This window comes from Raphanus sativus, chromosome 7 (genome assembly GCF_000801105.2).
Source record: "Raphanus sativus cultivar WK10039 chromosome 7, ASM80110v3, whole genome shotgun sequence".
NCBI classification, from domain to species: domain Eukaryota; kingdom Viridiplantae; phylum Streptophyta; class Magnoliopsida; order Brassicales; family Brassicaceae; genus Raphanus; species Raphanus sativus.
In genome coordinates, this window is record NC_079517.1 from 15,967,933 (window position 1) to 15,985,047 (window position 17,115).

General features: G+C 37.0%; 5 protein-coding genes across 8 annotated transcripts; 2 read left to right on the top strand and 3 right to left on the bottom strand.

Annotated features, from left to right (window-relative positions):
* Positions 1–160: 160 nt before the first annotated feature.
* Positions 161–3,499, bottom strand: LOC108817084 (calcium-dependent lipid-binding protein). 3 transcript variants are annotated; one of them, XM_056990358.1, is made up of 11 exons: positions 3,351–3,499; positions 3,155–3,263; positions 2,864–2,965; positions 2,600–2,650; positions 2,188–2,308; positions 1,928–2,046; positions 1,691–1,789; positions 1,516–1,596; positions 1,331–1,416; positions 940–1,165; positions 161–856 (listed from the first exon to the last, which is right to left on the bottom strand). In XM_056990358.1, the coding sequence occupies exons 2-11, from the start codon at positions 3,257–3,259 to the stop codon at positions 320–322; spliced, it is 1,527 nt and encodes a 508-aa protein (XP_056846338.1). In that variant the 5' UTR covers positions 3,260–3,263; positions 3,351–3,499; the 3' UTR covers positions 161–319. The 3 variants fall into 3 exon arrangements, with proteins under 3 accessions (XP_056846338.1, XP_056846339.1, XP_056846340.1); XM_056990359.1 differs by having other exon boundaries at positions 3,346–3,485; XM_056990360.1 differs by having other exon boundaries at positions 3,155–3,266; positions 3,351–3,472.
* Positions 3,500–3,805: 306 nt separating this feature from the next.
* Positions 3,806–5,474, bottom strand: LOC108814209 (uncharacterized). Its single transcript, XM_018586727.2, has 8 exons — positions 5,222–5,474; positions 5,020–5,133; positions 4,866–4,934; positions 4,761–4,780; positions 4,593–4,645; positions 4,430–4,460; positions 4,259–4,340; positions 3,806–4,168 (listed from the first exon to the last, which is right to left on the bottom strand). The coding sequence occupies exons 1-8, from the start codon at positions 5,403–5,405 to the stop codon at positions 3,966–3,968; spliced, it is 756 nt and encodes a 251-aa protein (XP_018442229.2). The 5' UTR covers positions 5,406–5,474; the 3' UTR covers positions 3,806–3,965.
* Positions 5,475–7,501: 2,027 nt separating this feature from the next.
* On the top strand, positions 7,502–9,020 carry LOC108814208 (fasciclin-like arabinogalactan protein 10). The gene has a single exon (XM_018586726.2). It carries the CDS (start codon positions 7,562–7,564, stop codon positions 8,858–8,860), a length of 1,299 nt encoding a protein of 432 aa, XP_018442228.2. The 5' UTR covers positions 7,502–7,561; the 3' UTR covers positions 8,861–9,020.
* A 3,398-nt stretch (positions 9,021–12,418) lies between these two features.
* LOC108814207 (protein LITTLE ZIPPER 2) lies at positions 12,419–13,188 on the top strand. Its single transcript, XM_018586724.2, has 2 exons — positions 12,419–12,781; positions 12,872–13,188. Exons 1-2 carry the CDS (start codon positions 12,660–12,662, stop codon positions 13,059–13,061), a joined length of 312 nt encoding a protein of 103 aa, XP_018442226.2. The 5' UTR covers positions 12,419–12,659; the 3' UTR covers positions 13,062–13,188.
* A 1,603-nt stretch (positions 13,189–14,791) lies between these two features.
* Positions 14,792–17,020, bottom strand: LOC108814150 (actin-related protein 7). Of its 2 annotated transcripts, XM_018586653.2 has the most exons (6): positions 16,961–17,020; positions 16,520–16,843; positions 16,226–16,367; positions 15,514–15,755; positions 15,257–15,440; positions 14,792–15,172 (listed from the first exon to the last, which is right to left on the bottom strand). In XM_018586653.2, exons 2-6 carry the CDS (start codon positions 16,817–16,819, stop codon positions 14,952–14,954), a joined length of 1,089 nt encoding a protein of 362 aa, XP_018442155.1. In that variant the 5' UTR covers positions 16,820–16,843; positions 16,961–17,020; the 3' UTR covers positions 14,792–14,951. The 2 variants fall into 2 exon arrangements, with proteins under 2 accessions (XP_018442155.1, XP_056846912.1); XM_056990932.1 differs by having other exon boundaries at positions 16,520–16,974.
* Between the last annotated feature and the right edge of the window lie 95 nt (positions 17,021–17,115).

Sequence of the window (17,115 nt, forward strand, 5' to 3'; positions counted from 1 at the left end):
AGTGTTGCCTCTATGTTCTTGTATTTTTGGGGGCAATAGTAATTGCAGTGCAAGAACATGCAATGAGACCTCCACCGTTGTGTAACACAACTTGGGTTTAATCTTTTGAAGTTAATATTATTGCTTAACTTTTCATTAAACATTTTCTCAAGGCTTCAGATGTGGGTCTTGAACACTTTTTCCGATTAAGAGAATTGAAAGAGTGAATTCAAAATATAGAAACAAGTAAACAAGTAATAAAGAACACAAAGTCACATCGTATGACTAGGCTCAGAGAATATTGCACTCACAAATCTTTGCTTAAAGTCCGAAAGTTTACTTACTGTTGTTTCGAATTATCGGTCTCGCTATTCACAGGTGTGGAGGAGCCACTACGCTTACTGGACTGACCTGTAATAGTTCTACCCATAAACCTCCCTGCTTTGCTCAATCCACTACCCATGGCTCCAAAACCGCTACCAACCATCCCAACACCCGAGGTCACCCCAGTTCCGACCAAACCGACTCCTGCACCAATGCCAGACCCAACCATTCCTACACCAGCACCGAGCCCACTTCCCACCATCCCTACTGCATCCATTGTGCTACCTATCACTCCTGCTTCCTTCAATCTCTTCCTCTCTTCCATGATTTTCTTCTCTTCTTCTAACGCAGCCATTTGCTCCTCTTTGTTGAACTCCTGGTAATGTACCTTTAGGGTTATACTTCCTCTATCTTTCTTATCTTTTACTTTCAGAGTATCAAGTGAAGACAACAGATTCAGCTCCATTTCCTTTGTTACCCCGACTTCCAAACTGCTTAAAGGAAGTTTCACAAGTCCTAGACGCTCGTCTTGGCCTACGTCCTTATCAAATACCTGTCAAGAGTTTAGAGGACAGTTAATGTTTGACATGAAAAAGTTGAAAAAGTACGAAAGTATGACTGTTTCAGATTGCAAACCTCAATAGTGAGCGACTGGGTTTCTTTGTCCTCTGCAATCAATTCAAATGTTTGGTCCCAAACAGGATTCAGGTTGTTCTCGATTGCCTTTGTTTTATACTTGAACACAGGACGAATGTGGATGGTAGCATAAGGGTCTGATTTTCCAATCAGTTCCTTATTCTTCAAGTTAGTTGCTTTCATAACTGTTACTATAAGCTTTCCCTGTGGCTTAAGTTCTAAATCACTGTGAAAAAAAGAGAGGATAATTGTCATAATGTAATTCTCAATATGTATCATGACCAAGTAAATCCTACGGCTATATCAGAGGAGAAAAGACAAAATATTGGCAACGGCAAGGAGAATATATATGTAAGTGAAGAAAAATCCAAAACAAAACAGAGGAAAGTACCTGAGATCAACAGGAATACCACCAATGGGAACAACTATTCTATGAGGCCACTGAAGCATGTCTTGGACAATAGTTTCAACCGTGTCCTAGCAGAATAAAAAAGCATAAAGCTGTGCATAAGAGAGCAAACGGGAAAACAAATAAAACATATGGAAACTGCTTGACCAGCCAAGAGAAGAACTTACATCGATCATATCAGATAGTCCAGGAATTGCCGTCAAGCTTCCACCCACGGCCTTCAGAGTGTAATCGATTCTTGGTTTTGGCTGATTGGCATCATTTTAAATGTTCGTCATTGCCAGATAGGAGAGTGATAAAGAAAAATGTATCTGGTTCTGGATCTTTAAAAAGGAAATGTACCTCGGCAAGTAGAGCTACAACAACAGCAGATATACAAGGAATCTCATCCGCAAGTTGAAAGATAACACGTGCAACTGTGAAAACTTGAAGATCCTTCATCTGTTTCAGCCAGAAACAAGTGTTGGTACAGATAATCAATCTACATTGGGAAGCAATACTCAAGGTGCAAACGTATATGTTAATCTTATACTACAGAAAAAACCCAAACAAGAAGTACAAAAATATATCTTTAGTAACCTGAATGGGTATAGAAGCAACGAGTGCTGTAACAGCTAAAACGATATTTGGATCACCACCCCACCGAAGATCAACGTCCATTGTGACTTGACCTTCCTTGAAACTTTGAACACGAATACCTGCAGCGATGATTAACAATGCATGTGCTAAGGCTTACTTATCCAAAATAGATAGTAGGACGATGCAAGCCTAAACAAAACAAAAAATGGAAGAGAAAAAAGTAACAGTCACAGAAGATGATGTAGTCCACCATACTTTACCTTCAATTTTTGGTGCTACGTTACCCAGAGTCAATTTGCTGAACTTCAGGGAAGTAATTCCCGGTGGTCTGTAATCTTCAAGTAGCGGTTCAACAGAATCCCTGATTACCATAGTTGCTGCCTGGTACAATAGAATAACACGGATAGTTAGACTCCTTGACGGCCAAAACTGCATAGTGTTTTCTTGCATTCCAACAAGTAGGACCTATCTTAGGTGTCGATTTACACTAGACTTGTATACCAGGTCAACTAAACCCCCACAGATTTTTCATTTAAAAAATAATTTCGAGTTCAAACCGAACTTCTGATCAATATATCTACAGTTACCAATTTTCAGGGGTAATCTCATAAGGCAAATTCCAACCATCTACACTGGGAAAGAAAGGTATCAACAGAAAAATTAAAACCTCACCTCTGCAATAAATGGCCACATCTTGCCTAGTAGTTTATTGAGCCATTTGACCTGAAAAAAATAAACGTGTAAGAAGTTTCCATTATGAAATTTTTTCTAATAACACGTGTTCCAAAACCAGAGAAAGATAATATCTACACAACCCAAGACCAACCATAGTGGAATATAAGGCAAATAATTCAACATCTAAGTTAGAAAAAAAAAACTAAAATCATGTTGAACGTTGACTATACAAGAGAAGCACACAGAGATGATGAGAAGTACCTGTTCAAAGGCAGGAAAAGATATCCACTGAGGAAAGTTGTCACCACAAATTTTGATCAAATCTTCTCTGCTAAGAGAGCCTAGAAGTTTCATATCAACTGCCTGTCAAAGTTAAACAGCCACCAGGTAGGCCGTTAAGTAGAATGAAACAGATTCACAACTGATAAGTTACGCGTTTTCAGCTAATCCAGTGACCTATACAACCTATCTATCTTAGCATTCACGACCTAACACTGATAATAAGATTCTTAGCACAATCCCAGATTTAAAATAAAAGAAACTGAATCGAACCTTGGCGACTCGCTTGGAGGAGCGGTGAGTCATCATACGAGCCCAGCCAGCCATTATAGCAACGCCGAAGACAATCCCGAACAGAATCCCTGATATCAACCCCATCTTCCTGCTACCAAAACAAGTTACCAATCAAATAAACCCTAGAAATGGAGCCAGAAAACGACAAACAAAAAAACGGAATCAGGAACCTTACGGTCACACAAAGACTGAAGCGTCGGCAGGTAGTTTCTATCTTCACGGGGAAGAGTCAAGAGCGCATTCAAGTAGTATTATTATCTTTTGGTAGGCCAGAGAGAGAGAGAGGGACTGTGATAATGCGAGGCCAGAGAAAGGAAAAACGCTTCTTTTCGAATCCAACTTGTATTTACTTCACTATCTTCCAAAACAATCTTTACTATTAGCCCCTTCTATTTTACTATTTTCTCAAATCTGCCCCTTTAGTTTTACTAAAGTAATCAAGCACCCTGTTAGTGTTAGAGATAAACACTCCGTGCACAGTTTTGAAGGTCACTGATTTAGAGAGGCTTAATTCGAATCTTTTATTTGTAATAATAATGGTTCCACTTTGCAGAACTTCTTTTTACAAATTTACTTATAAAGAGTCAATTTGTTAAATGACCCATACATGAAAGAATGTGAAGAAGATACTAAAAAAAAGTAAGATGTTTATTCGTATAAAGGAGACACAGAGAGTACACTTTAAGAGTTACAAAAGGGATATAGATCAAAAGAGAAAATACAAAATACAACAATAGATCAAAGAAGGTAACACTCAGTGCATTGTTTTACGCCATCCACAAGCATCACACTACAGATCATCCTCCATTAATGGGTATGAGGGTATTTGAGCTACTTCTTCATCCGTCTTTCTACATATGTAGATAAAATGGGAATCAGGGTCCTCCAGAACATAATCATGGGGCAACATTCCTTCACTTGTCAATGGTATAGCTTCAAGACACGACTTCGACGACGAGCTACAGTCACCAGGCTTTTTAAATCCTGGTCTTGCTACAGTAAGAGAAAAGGATTAAGCAGAGAATGCAGTTGCATAGTTAGTGAGAAGCTTGCTTCTCTTGTAGAGAGAAATGGAAAGCTTACGTATGATGTATAAGGAGATCTTCCAGTGGTAAACAGAAGGATTCAAATGAGGCATTCTCACTTTCGGATCACCATACGTTATCTATAACATACACACAAAGTCAATGTCTAAGCTTTCCAGAGACGATGGACAAGAACAGTTCCAGACATAACAAGTGAAAAACACATTACCAGGAAATAGGTCCCTCCAGGTTTGATCAGCCTGCATAAATCAAAAAGAAATGAGTTTTCATATACATATGGGGTAAATGTTAATCTAGTAATGGCGATTCATGTGATGATCCAGAAGCGAGTAATCATGACATTAGGTGCTGCTGCTAACTAACTAAAGAACCTGCTAACTTCACCCAACATTCTCGAAGCACTTAGAGGAGCATCAGTCCCACACTGGAAGTAGACACACGGCCACCACAAAAGAAGAAAGCTTTAAAAAAACATACGCATGGAGACATGTAATACCGTAAAACAAAGGATGAGAGTAGATTCAAGATACACTCCCTACCATCAATGAATCAAGGGTTCCTAACAAAAAGAAAAAACCATAACCAATAAGCTTTATTATACCAGGGAAGAAAAAAAAAACAGAGAAGTGGAACAAAGGACTCACCTTTGTCAACGACAGTGCCAAAGGAATCGTCCGCAAAGTAACTCATATCTCTAACATCCATTTGCATATCTGTTGGGGTATCAATAAAGCTTCTTCCTTTACATATATTTTAAAATCAAGTAACTGAAACCAGAGAAAAGTAAAGTGTTTGTACATTTGAGCTGAGGAACAGAAGCATATTTGGTTTGCATCATCTCAACAGCAACTGAAGATATGTCAACGTTCATAATGTCCTCGTATCCGTCCTTGACCATATCCTCTGACATAACTGCACCAAAAAATGAGTTCAAAAGGTTTTTTTAACTTGGAACACTGTCAGCTTCAATCAATGGTAAGAGGAGGAATGGGAGATTTACGGGAATTGCCACAGCCGACCATGAGGACTCGTGAAGAAGTAGGGACGAAGCTTCGGACGAAAGGGCGGAGAGAAGAGTAGCGTTGGTACCAGTCGAAGGAAAGCGCGTCTTGCACGTAACGAGCGTCCCAGTAGTGAGCGTCTCCATAGTTGTAAGTGTTGCAGCTCGACACGTCCCTCTGCATCTCTGTCTCTCTCTCTCTCTCTAGCGCGAAGGATCCGATCTGAGAATCTGCGGCGGAGGTTTTTTTTGTTTGTCGTTGACTTGTTATTTGGACCGGTTTACGAAATTTGGGCTTCAGACAGGCCCAATAGATATCATGTCAAGCTGAATAGTGAGTGACACGTGCAGCATCGAGGTGTCGATTCGGGCTGGCCCGACCCAGTCCGGCCCAAACCCGCTAAACCCGTAAATATTTGAGCCCGGTCCAGCCCGACCGGAAAATATTTCGTGCCTAGAATTCCAAGCCCGGCCCGGTTTTTATAGGGCTATAGGGCTTTTCAGGTTTTTTTTTTCTTTACAAAAAATAATTTATCATTGTCATTTCTACCATTTTAATACATATGAATTTTATAAAAAAAAATCAGTTTTAATTTTTTTTTTAAATGTAGTGATTTTCAATTTTTCTTCTTTATCAAAAATATTTTATTTTTCGTATGCTTTAAAAACATATTATAAACTAACCAAGCTTAAAAAGATTTAATTAATCAAATATAAATTTAAACTAAACATATAAAAGAACAAAATTTATGATAAACATGACCAAACGTTTCATACTTTATATGTTGAAAAAACTATGTTATAAAAAAAAGTTACATTTATGACATTTGTAATGATCAAACAATAAAGTGCATTAATAACTTTTATATTTTTATTAGAGTTTGGATTAAAAATATTATAATAATATGTTAATACCAATAAATGTTTTGATTACGAGAATGATAATATTTAAAGTAAAATACAAAGTTTCGGGTTTTCGGGTCGGTTGTAGCCGAGACAGGCTTAAACCCAATATATCCAAAGTCCAAATGGACTTAGTCTGAAAGGCACGATTATTTTGGCTTATAAAACTAAATCTAAACCCGGTAATTTTTAGGGTCAGGCAGGTTCGGGTTGCGGCCCTAATCGACATGCCTAGCGTCATCTTCCCTATTTCTAGAGATTTAAAGATTTGTTTTTGATGTAATTAATTTAAACTGTACGATATTAAAATGATATTTTCTGTTTTAATTTAATACTAGATCTCGACCCGAACAACCGTGCGGGTGGTTATTTTTATTTTTACACACATAATTATTTGGTTGCATGATTAATTGTAATATCTGCCATTTTACAATTTTTTTAATAATATAATATTTTTTCTTTCAAAAAAAAAATATTATTTTAAAATACAACATTGTTTTACAGTTCACATAATAATTTTATTTATTTGTTTTAAATTTTCAGTGATAGCATATTTTAAATCATGTACAAATTTTTAAATTGAAAAATTTATTCGTTAAGGATCAAAATTTAATTGAAAATTATAATATTAAATTAAAATCACAGATTTAATACAAAATTGTACATTAGTTTATTTATTATTACAAAATTAGTTACATATTTTAAAAGTTTTTTAGTTAAAATGAAATATATGTTTAATTTTTAAATAACCACAAAATTAACTAAATATTTAAAAAATTGAAAAATGTAAATATATATTCATATTCTAAATAAAAAAATATGAAAAGATTTTGTTTAGATAAAGAGAAAATATAGGAATATCTATTGAATTTGTTTGTTTTTGAATTATTCAAATAATTCATATATCAATTAAAATATAATTTAAGCAACTTTTGAATAGGTGGTCCAAATAAAAAAAAATCACACATGAACTAAGTCATGACTTATCTTTTAATATAGTAGATAATACATAAATTTTGTTTTATCAAATTGTTTCTTTTGATACTGTAACGTATGCAACCTTGGTCTCAGTCTCGGTGGTGTCAGGTGTAGTCTTATTCTTTGGGTAATGGTCAGTGTTTTTGTTTGTTATTAGTACACTCATCATTCTTGTCTCTTGTAGTCTTCTTTGTTTGTGCGTTGTTCAAACTGCCTTTGTTACTAATAAAATAAAATCAGATGACAAAGAAATACTGTAACGTATGCTTTTAGAAGACGAACCAGAGAAAAGAAGCAGGCATGAAGCCCATTTTTACGTGATTTTCATGCTCTTTTTAATAATCAAAGCCACGTGTTCACAATCCAACCATTGTTGTGTAACGTCTAACTTTCAACTCTTCTCTCTTGTTTTAAACTCGTGTCTTCTCTCTTCTCCCACACAGTCTACACTTCCACTCAATGGCCGCATCACGAGTTTTCTGTCTCCTTGCATTCACTCTCCTCGCCGTATTTTTCACCGTCTCCTGCCATAACATCACCCAAATTCTCTCCGAATCCCCGGATTATTCCTCCTTCAACAGCTACCTCTCACAAACAAAGCTCAGCGACGAGATCAACAGCCGCACTACCATCACCGTCCTTGTCCTCAACAATGACGCGATGTCTTCCCTCGCCGGGAAACACCCACTCTCCGTTATCAAAACTGCTCTCAGCCTCCTCGTTCTCCTCGATTACTACGACCCCCTGAAGCTCCACAAGATCTCACAAGGCACCACACTCACCACCACGCTTTACCAAACCACCGGTCGCGCTGCCGGAAACGCAGGGTTCGTCAACGTCACTGATCTCAAAGGAGGCAAGGTTGGCTTTGGCTCCGCCGCTCCTGGTTCCAATCTCGACGCCAACTACACCAAATCCGTTAAACAGATCCCTTACAACATCTCCATCCTCGAGATCAACGCTCCAATCATCGCTCCTGGAATCTTAACCGCACCAGCTCCCTCCAACAACATGACCGGACTTCTCGAGAAAGCTGGTTGTAAGACATTTGCGAGTATGCTCGTGTCAAGCGGTGTGCTAAAAACCTACGAATCCACCGTTCAAAAAGGCGGCTTGACGGTTTTTGCGCCGTCCGATGAAGGTTTCAAATCCGAAGGTGCAGCACCAGATCTGACGAAGCTCACGCAAGCTGAGGTGGTCTCGCTGCTAGAGTATCACGCCCTCGCGGAGTACAAACCCAAAGGCTCATTAAAGATCAACAAAGATGTAATCTCCACGTTAGCCACTAACGGAGCCGGAAAATATGATTTAACGACGTCAACTTCAGGTGACGAGGTTACTCTTCACACTGGCGTCGGTCCGTCCAGAGTTGCTGACACGGTGGTTGATGAGACGCCCCTCGTAATATTCAAGGTGGATAAAGTCCTCCTCCCCGTAGAGCTCTTCGGAAAATCTCCATCTCCGGCGCCGGAACCAGTGAGTGCACCGTCGCCAACGAGTGCATCGACACCGTCTCCGGCTAAGTCACCGTCTCCAACGAAAAAACCATCACCGTCTCCAACGAAAGAACCGTCACCGGTCGCAGCTTCTCCTTCTCCACCGGCACCTCCAGTTGATGAATCTTCGGAAGGAGCTGCTCCGTCAGACTCGCCAACAAGTTTAGAGAACAGCCATGCAAAAAACGCAGCGTTTCACGTGAACACTCCTGCGTACTTCACCGCATTGGTCACTCTTGCGGCCACATCCCTATTGATATAGAGAACTCTTGCAACTTCTCGTTATTACGCCGACTGTTCTTTTTCTCTTTTTTCTTTAGCTTTGTTAATTAAAACTGGGATAAGAAAGTGAGGTTGAAGTTAATCTTTGTATTAATCCAGACATAGATGTTTGTTTCGTCTAAAGGTGTGAGTTTGTAATACTGTTGAAACTTGGAGATCTATTCTAGCTAACTAGATTTCCAGTTTGAGGTTTTTGACACTTTACAATTACGTAAAGCAACCACGCTTATCATTGGGCGATGCAACTTTGGGGGGTGTATTCAACCGAGAGTTTTAGGTGATTTGTATTAAAATGATAAATTCACTGTTATCCAATCATGAATTTTAAAAATTTATTTAAAATTCACTGTTATTGAATTTGACATTTCGTAAAGTACTCTGAAATCCATTGTTATTGAAAATATTTTAAGTTGTGGAATTTTAAAGTTTTGAGGTGATTTTAGGGTGTTTGGGTGGATTTTCTTAGTTAAAAAAATTTAAACTCAAATCTCATAGTTTTAGGTGATATTCTAGAGTAGTTTAACAAAAATCACCTAAATCTCTGTAACTTATTAAAATCATCTAAAACTCCATTAAAAATTAAATCACATCAAATGTTAAATTGAATACAACTTTCTTAGTAATCTGATGGATTTTCATGTAAAAAAATAAGTAACAAAGTGGAATGGACTTTTAGAAATTGGGCCAGTGATATCCCACATTCTTTATCATTTTCAGTAAGGGTAGGTGTTCAGGTATGTTCAGTTTACGTTTGTTTTGAATTTTTGAAATTAGAAACTTAAATGACATTCAATATTTATAAATTTTGGTCCAGGTTCAATTCAAATCATTGCAGTTAGGTTCAGATTCAAATATCCATATAAAGGAGTATTAGTGTGGAAGTTAGATTTTTATAGAGTTTGTTACTTTTAAAAATTGAAAGATTTGTTAAATTTGAAAACAATCGTAGAGAATGTTGTATATTATGAAAGATTATAAATAACTTATAATAGTAATTTTAAGAATCTTGTTTTATGAGTTAAATGGTTAAAAATATAAATCTTAACAACACTAACTAATAGATTTATAGAATTATTAAAATCTAAACATTTTGAATAACAAAAAATTGTATAGAATTATAAAATCATCATACCAATAACAATATATTTTAGTGAGAATATTGAAATCTATAAAACAATAACCCTAAACTCTATAAATTCCTAAATCATTAAAATTATATTCTCCACTAACACCCCCATAAATGATGTAAAAATAAAAAACTCAAAATCAACTTTAAAATACTTAAAATCCAAAGTAAATTAATGTACAACATATAAATTTGAATAATAAAATACTAAATATCTACAATTAGCATGAAATTAGTTCAATTTGGATATTTGGCTGAAAAACAAATAGGTATTTCAAATATTGGGTATTTTTTGCTATATTCAAACAAATTAGTATATAATTATGATTCATATATCTTCGGATACCTGAAATATTTTGGTTTATGTCAAGTTCGGTTTTGATTTTTTAAATATTAAAATTTTGGATCTATTCGGATATTTAATTAATTTTGGTTTGGGTTTAGTACAATTATTTGGATCCGATCTGTTTGATTCTTTGCATTCAGATATTTTGCCTAGCCATAATTTTCATTTACAAACAATATAATTCTGGTTTGACCTATCTCAAATAGAAATCATGATGGAAAATCAAAATGATTAGTACACAAAAAGATCAAAATCATTTTGTGCTTACCGTAAAATAAATAAAATAAACCAAGAATCCGGATGCAAAAAAAACAAGAATTCGATCGGAGTCAGACTCAAAACTAGGCCCGGGCATTTGGGTCGTCGGGTCAGGTTCGGGCCGGGTCCTTTCGAGTCCGGGTCTTTTGGGTCTAGAAGTTTAGGACCCAATAGGGTAATTTCAAATATTTGGTTCCGGGTCGGTTCGGGTCGTACCGGGTCCGGGTTGGTTCGGGTCTTATATAGTTGGACCCATTCGGATAACTAGAATTTATCGGTTCGGTTCTGGGTCGGGTTCGGGTCGGGTTCGGTTCGGGTTCGACCTAAAAATCCCTAAAAATACAAAAAATATCTGAAAATATTAATATATCCAAAAATATTTGACATTTTATTTAAAATTTATGTTTTTATTATATTAAAATGTGTATATATATTAAACTATGCAAGATAGAACAATAATTGGTTGTCTCCTAGTGGTTGGCCTCTTTGCTCTATAGACAAATAACCCGTCTTTGACTCTCCCTTGATTCATTTTATTTAATTTACATTATTAACTCGGGTATCCTCCGGGTTTCGGGTTCGGGTCGGGTCGGGTCCAAGATCCGCAGGTCCTCTACAACAAGATCCGATAGGGTAATTTGATCGGGTCGGTTCCTACCTGAGCCGGGTTTTTCGGGTCGGTTTCGGGTCGGGTCTTCGGATCCGGGTAAAATACCTAGGCCTACTCAAAACACTAAAGTGACCAGAACCGGCTCATAAACATTTTAGGCCCCTGGGCAAAAATAAATTATATAGTTTTTTGGCAATTTTTCTTTTGAAAATTAGTTAAAATCTAAAATTTAATATAATTATTTAAGAAATTATATTATTTTGTATGAAAAATTTCAAGATAAATTTAGTTTTTAAAATATACATAACTAAATTTAATTAAATTATATTTATATTTACATTTTTATTTATTAAAAATTTTAAAAACAATTCTAAAAAAAAAACTGGATCCTTGGGCCCGGTCGCACTCCCCGCCCACCCATCTAAGCCGCCCCTGAAAGTGACCCATCAATTATATTTCAAGAGCCCAACGGGCTTAGTGTAACCAACTTGCCATTCCCACATCACCGACCCACTTTTTCTTGGTCCAAGTTATGAGAAGATTATATGATTTTAGTATCAAAGATGAATCATACAAGGTAGCATCTAGAAATAATGAAGGGGGCGTGTGATTCTGATTTTGGACCACTTCTATGAATCAAAACTCATCATTGTAACCAGTACCAGCACCAGAGATTCCCCCTAGTCTATGGTAGATCTTTTGCCATTTATGATACTTGTTCCCATCCTTTCATAAGTTTTAGTTTATGTTTGATGCATGGTTTGAAGAAGAACCATCATCTCTTGTGGAAGACAATATGCTTAATCTGAAAACAGCTAGGAGTAGAGACCATAGGTATCGAATTATAACAGCTTTGATCATTTTGAAGCATGCTAATAATTCTGTATGTTGACTTGTTCCTCACCATTCTTTTATTTTTGTATATTTTGGTTTCATCTTGAAAATATATCAACACAAGAATTGTTAACAGTGGTCCTAGTCCGTAGCCTCATCAATTATGTTTGTTTATTCTCTATTCATTTTATCACTTTATTTTGGCATGAATATTTCATTAATTTTATCACATTATTAGATTTTATATAGGAAATATTTATGTAACCTCTCTCTTTGTCGATTACAGTACAAGAAAAAAGTGGTCTTTTTGGTATGTACCTCAACTGTTTCATTTGCTGTTTGAGGTACATATTCAAAATCAAGAAGTTGAGACTCTAGAGAGAGAGAGAGAGAGAGTATGTTTGGTCTTCTTCTTCATCATCTTCGTCCTTAACCCATGCATCTCTGGTCCCTCTATAATCATGAGTTTCCTTTTACCATCATTACCTTCAGAACACTTCTTCTTCTTCTCTCTCTCACTTGCAAAACACAAGCGCTCTATCTATTTCTATATAATGCTTGCTTTTTTCATTCTGTTTTACATAGTTCTTTTATAAAACCATAAGATGTGTCTGAGATCTTTAGAATCATTCCCAGACACACGCACACCCACGATGAGATCAGCTTCATGCCACAACAAACGTAACTTTAAGACACAAACCCATCTTCGTGTCCTTAATCTCACCAGGTTCAGTATCAGATACATTAACTCTGTATTTAGCGTTTTGAGTTATAACGACTTTACTCTGTTTCTTTTTCTTCCTTTCCTTCGAAGCAGGAGGAGAAGAATACTTAGGGAAGAGAAGGAGATGGAGATGAGAAACATGAAGCTCTTCCTAGAGAATCAAAGCATCATACGAGAGAATGAGGCTCTAAAGAAGAAAGCTGCTCTTCTCCACCAAGAAAACAATGCTCTCTTCTCTCTGCTTCATCCAAAACTCTCCCCTGTTTCATCCTCCTTCCCCTAGTGATGTTCTTGAACCCTGTTTCTTGATTACGTTTGTACTACTCGTCTTGTACCCTCGCTAGAAACCTAAATTTGTCTATGTAATAAGTGTTAATACATATCAATGATTATATTTCGCCCTTTTTTTTTCCAATTTCTCTGGTGAAATCAAATGGAACCTTAATGATACATTACAGTTATACACACGAATGATTTGGGAGCCAAAGAAGATCATTTCACATTAATCAAAAGTGAAAATTTCATAGGTTACAACTCTTAGTTAAATTTAGTAACAATGTTATATATGCAGAGAAACAATCCGGGTTTCACTTTACATAACCACACGGTCCACACCCACAAAGAAACCCTTACAGAGCTTCAACATACAAGCTAACGAAATACCCCTGAAACATTAATGTGTTATGGAATGCTTACAATCTAATCCCTAGTTATGAGTTGGGGACTCATATGCATAAGAAGACGTTTGAGATAGTGAGTTAGAAACTGGTTACAAAGAGAACAATCTTACCGTGTTTCTACAAAATCTATCCATGTCTGAACCCATTGTCAGTGTTTGAATTGAATCCAAACCACAAGGAGAATCATACCATTTGGAGTTCTCTTGATAGCAGCAATCAACTTGTAGTCCAACTAAACCTACGTCTGATACTATACCTTCACTGTGTCTCATCGTTTTTGTTAGTTTAGAAACTTCACAACTCAGAATGCTCTTCTCATCAACCATTTCTCAGGCTTTCATGTTTCAGACAAGATATCTTTTGGACTTGAACACCCCGGTGGTGGCCTTATCTGTTCCAAGGAACAACAACAACATCAACATCATGGTGGAAGAGATCTTCTGTTTTGTGAGGATTCATCAGGAGGATGGAAATGAAGCTTTGCAGAGGAAGACTGATGACTTTTTTTCAAAGATTTGGGTAGTTTAAGCTCCGGTTCGGTCTGACAATACTGATAGGTCCGAAGGGTACTATGTTTATTTTTTATAGTGTATTTTATTTTTATTTGTACTAACAATTGTATTTTTTTTATAATACTGAAAGTGCTTCTTGAAACAAATAAAATAATGAGCAAAACTAATTTTGTTATTGGAAACTAAATTAATTTATCATTTGTTCATTTTTACCTTACTGCAGGGAAGAGTTTTGTATATCTTTTCAAACCTATTATTGTGGTTAGGCTTTATGCCTTTAGTGTAGACCAATTACATAACACAAACGCACAAGAAAGAGCTACACAAAAAAAAAGAGCTATGCTAATACAACTCCACATTATTATTATTAATCTAGTAAGGTTTTATAAAGTTTAATCTTATCCAATCTCTATCGTTAGTATTCTATGTTTGAAAGCTTTTGCATGGAACACATGTACCTAGCACGAAAATTAATCATTTCAAGATGTTTTATTCTTTTAATATTGTCTTAGGTAGTTCATGTCGGATATACTCAAAAAAATGCATGTCAAAATCTCAGTACTAGCTTGATCGCAAATAAACAAAGTATAAGAAGGATATACATACATGAAATATTATAATCTCATTTGATAAACTTTTTTGAAAAATGATTAGACTAATCCGATCTCTATCACAGCTTCACAAGGATGCTTACACCACAAAGTAAGCTCGATACCTACGACGCCAGCAGCTCTAGTGATTCATTGGAGAAGAGAATGGACGAAGAAGTCGTTTAGTATACTACTGGTTTTATGAAGATTGAAGTGCTTCTTACAAGGCTATTAGTTCTTAATCTCGTCCAAATCAATGTAAGCTGCTTAAATGTAGATAGACTGAGTGGGATGTGTTCCAAATAACCATGATTAAACCTAAACACAGAAGAAGCAAAAACAATCCTCAGCTACAACAACAACAAGTACAAACGTTTTGTTCATTTCAGGATCAGAAACATTTCCGGTGAACCACAGATGGTCCAGTCTCGTCGTAGTCAGCTTTAGTAACATGCTGATTCTGCGGAAACACCACCTTGGCTAGTATTGCTCCTCCTACCCAAGCCGAATACAATCCCAAATTCTCATGCATATATTCCGGCGGCTTCACCAGCGTTGGCCTAATAGCAGATGAGCACAAGCTTGCTTCTTTCTGAAACCTGCCTTCGAATCCTGCCAATGACGACGAGTACACCACAACCCATTAAGTTTTTCAATATCAACACGCACAAAGTGTACTAAGTTGTTTGTTGTTACCTGTCATGGAGGTTGTACCACCACAAAGCACAGTGTTCTCCAAGAGTTGCCTATGGTTCTCAGATGATACTGTGGAGATAATCCGAACAAGCTGTTCAACGATTCCATGCTCCTGGAGTCCCAGTATTGATGGCTGAAACAAAGCTTCACCAACAGAGTATCTCTCTCGCCCAATGCTTATCACCTAGTACACCACCATTTTCTGTTATTATAAGGAAACACATTGTTGAAGATTCTTGATTTGTAGTCCAACAAACCTGTCCATCAGGAAGTGTATGCTGCTCAACTTCACAGTTTTGAGTTTTCTCGTAAGCAAGTTCGTCCTCAGCACAGTTTGCATACTGTTCCTTCAGCGTTTCAACATCAGACATGCTGAGATTCATGGAAGGGTTGGATTTTCCAAGCCCTTGTGCGAATAGTTTTGTAAGATCGGTTCCACCGAGCTCAAACCGTTTTGAGGCAATGTGCTGCACGGCACCTTCAAGAACTGGGGCAATATCTGGGTACACACCGGAAAAGATTAAAAACAACTGAGAGATCAAGCACAGAGTTCAAACATCATAACAGCATACATACACAAGGAACCTTCAATCTACTACAACTTACAGGTATAAAATTCATCGGTTAACTAAATGTTCCAGAGTATGTAAAAAGGTTAGTAAAAGGAAACAACAACAACAACTGTAACATAAATCACATAACAACTGAGTAAAACGGGAAAAAAAAAACAAATGAGACATCCATCACAAGGCTAAAACATCACACATAACCACATCCTGATCATACAAAGCTACATACACAACGAAACTTCAATCTACTAGAGGAACAAAAACATTTGGTTTAACTAAAAGGTTTTCAAAGGGAAACAACAGCTCGTGTAACATGAATGACACATTAGAGATGTAAATATGACAAATGTGACACGAATCAACGAGTAAGATAAGATGGCGAGTCAAGTTGTTACTATACCTATCTTCCCATGACCAATATCAACAGTGCAACCAGAGATCCTTCCAACGGCATAAAGAGACAACACTGCTTGCTCCGATGCATAGAATCCAGACACATTGAATGTTTCAAACATCAACTGCACTAACTGCTCCCTAATAGCCTGCCCCCCAAAACAATCATTTACACAAACAAATTAGCAACCTTTATGTTCCAAAAAAAGAAGTAACTTCAATATAACAACAACACTGTGAACAGTCAAAGTTCCCATCTTTACAAGCTAAGAACAAAAAGGGTTGAGAGAATACAAGAGACCTTAGGAGTACAAAGTGGATCAGTGAAGAGTATATTGCCTTCGTTCCCCTCTTCCCATCCAAGCCCAGTGTACACAACGTAACGCAACAGATCCTCCATAGCGTCCCAGTCTCTGATGAACCCCCTTTCAATCGGATCAAGAGTGACGTCTTCAAACACAGCGGTGGAGGTGTTATTATCAGACCCATCATCAACCATTCGTTTCATCTGAGATGGGATTATCATTGCAGGAGACTGATCTGGAATCGCTGCTCCTGCTTTCAGGAGCTTAGAGCCCGCATCGACAACAAGGGCTTCCATTTTTCTCTCTCACACAAAGAAACCCTAAATCCCCAATTTCCAGAAAAATGCGAAGATTAGTGGTAGTAGCACCAAGTAAGGGAAGCTAAAGCAGAGAACGGAATCAAGTGAGAACGAGAATGGCTTTCAGAAGCAACCTACCTCGAATTGAAAATGGGCGAAGAAGCTTTACGAGTGAGTGACAGAAAGAGAGGATCGAAGAAGAAACAAACGCTCATAAAAGACGCATTAAAAAGCCCATTATCGTATCTAAGGCCCATTGTTAAGCCCAATAGTTTTAGAGCCCAGCTTTTGTC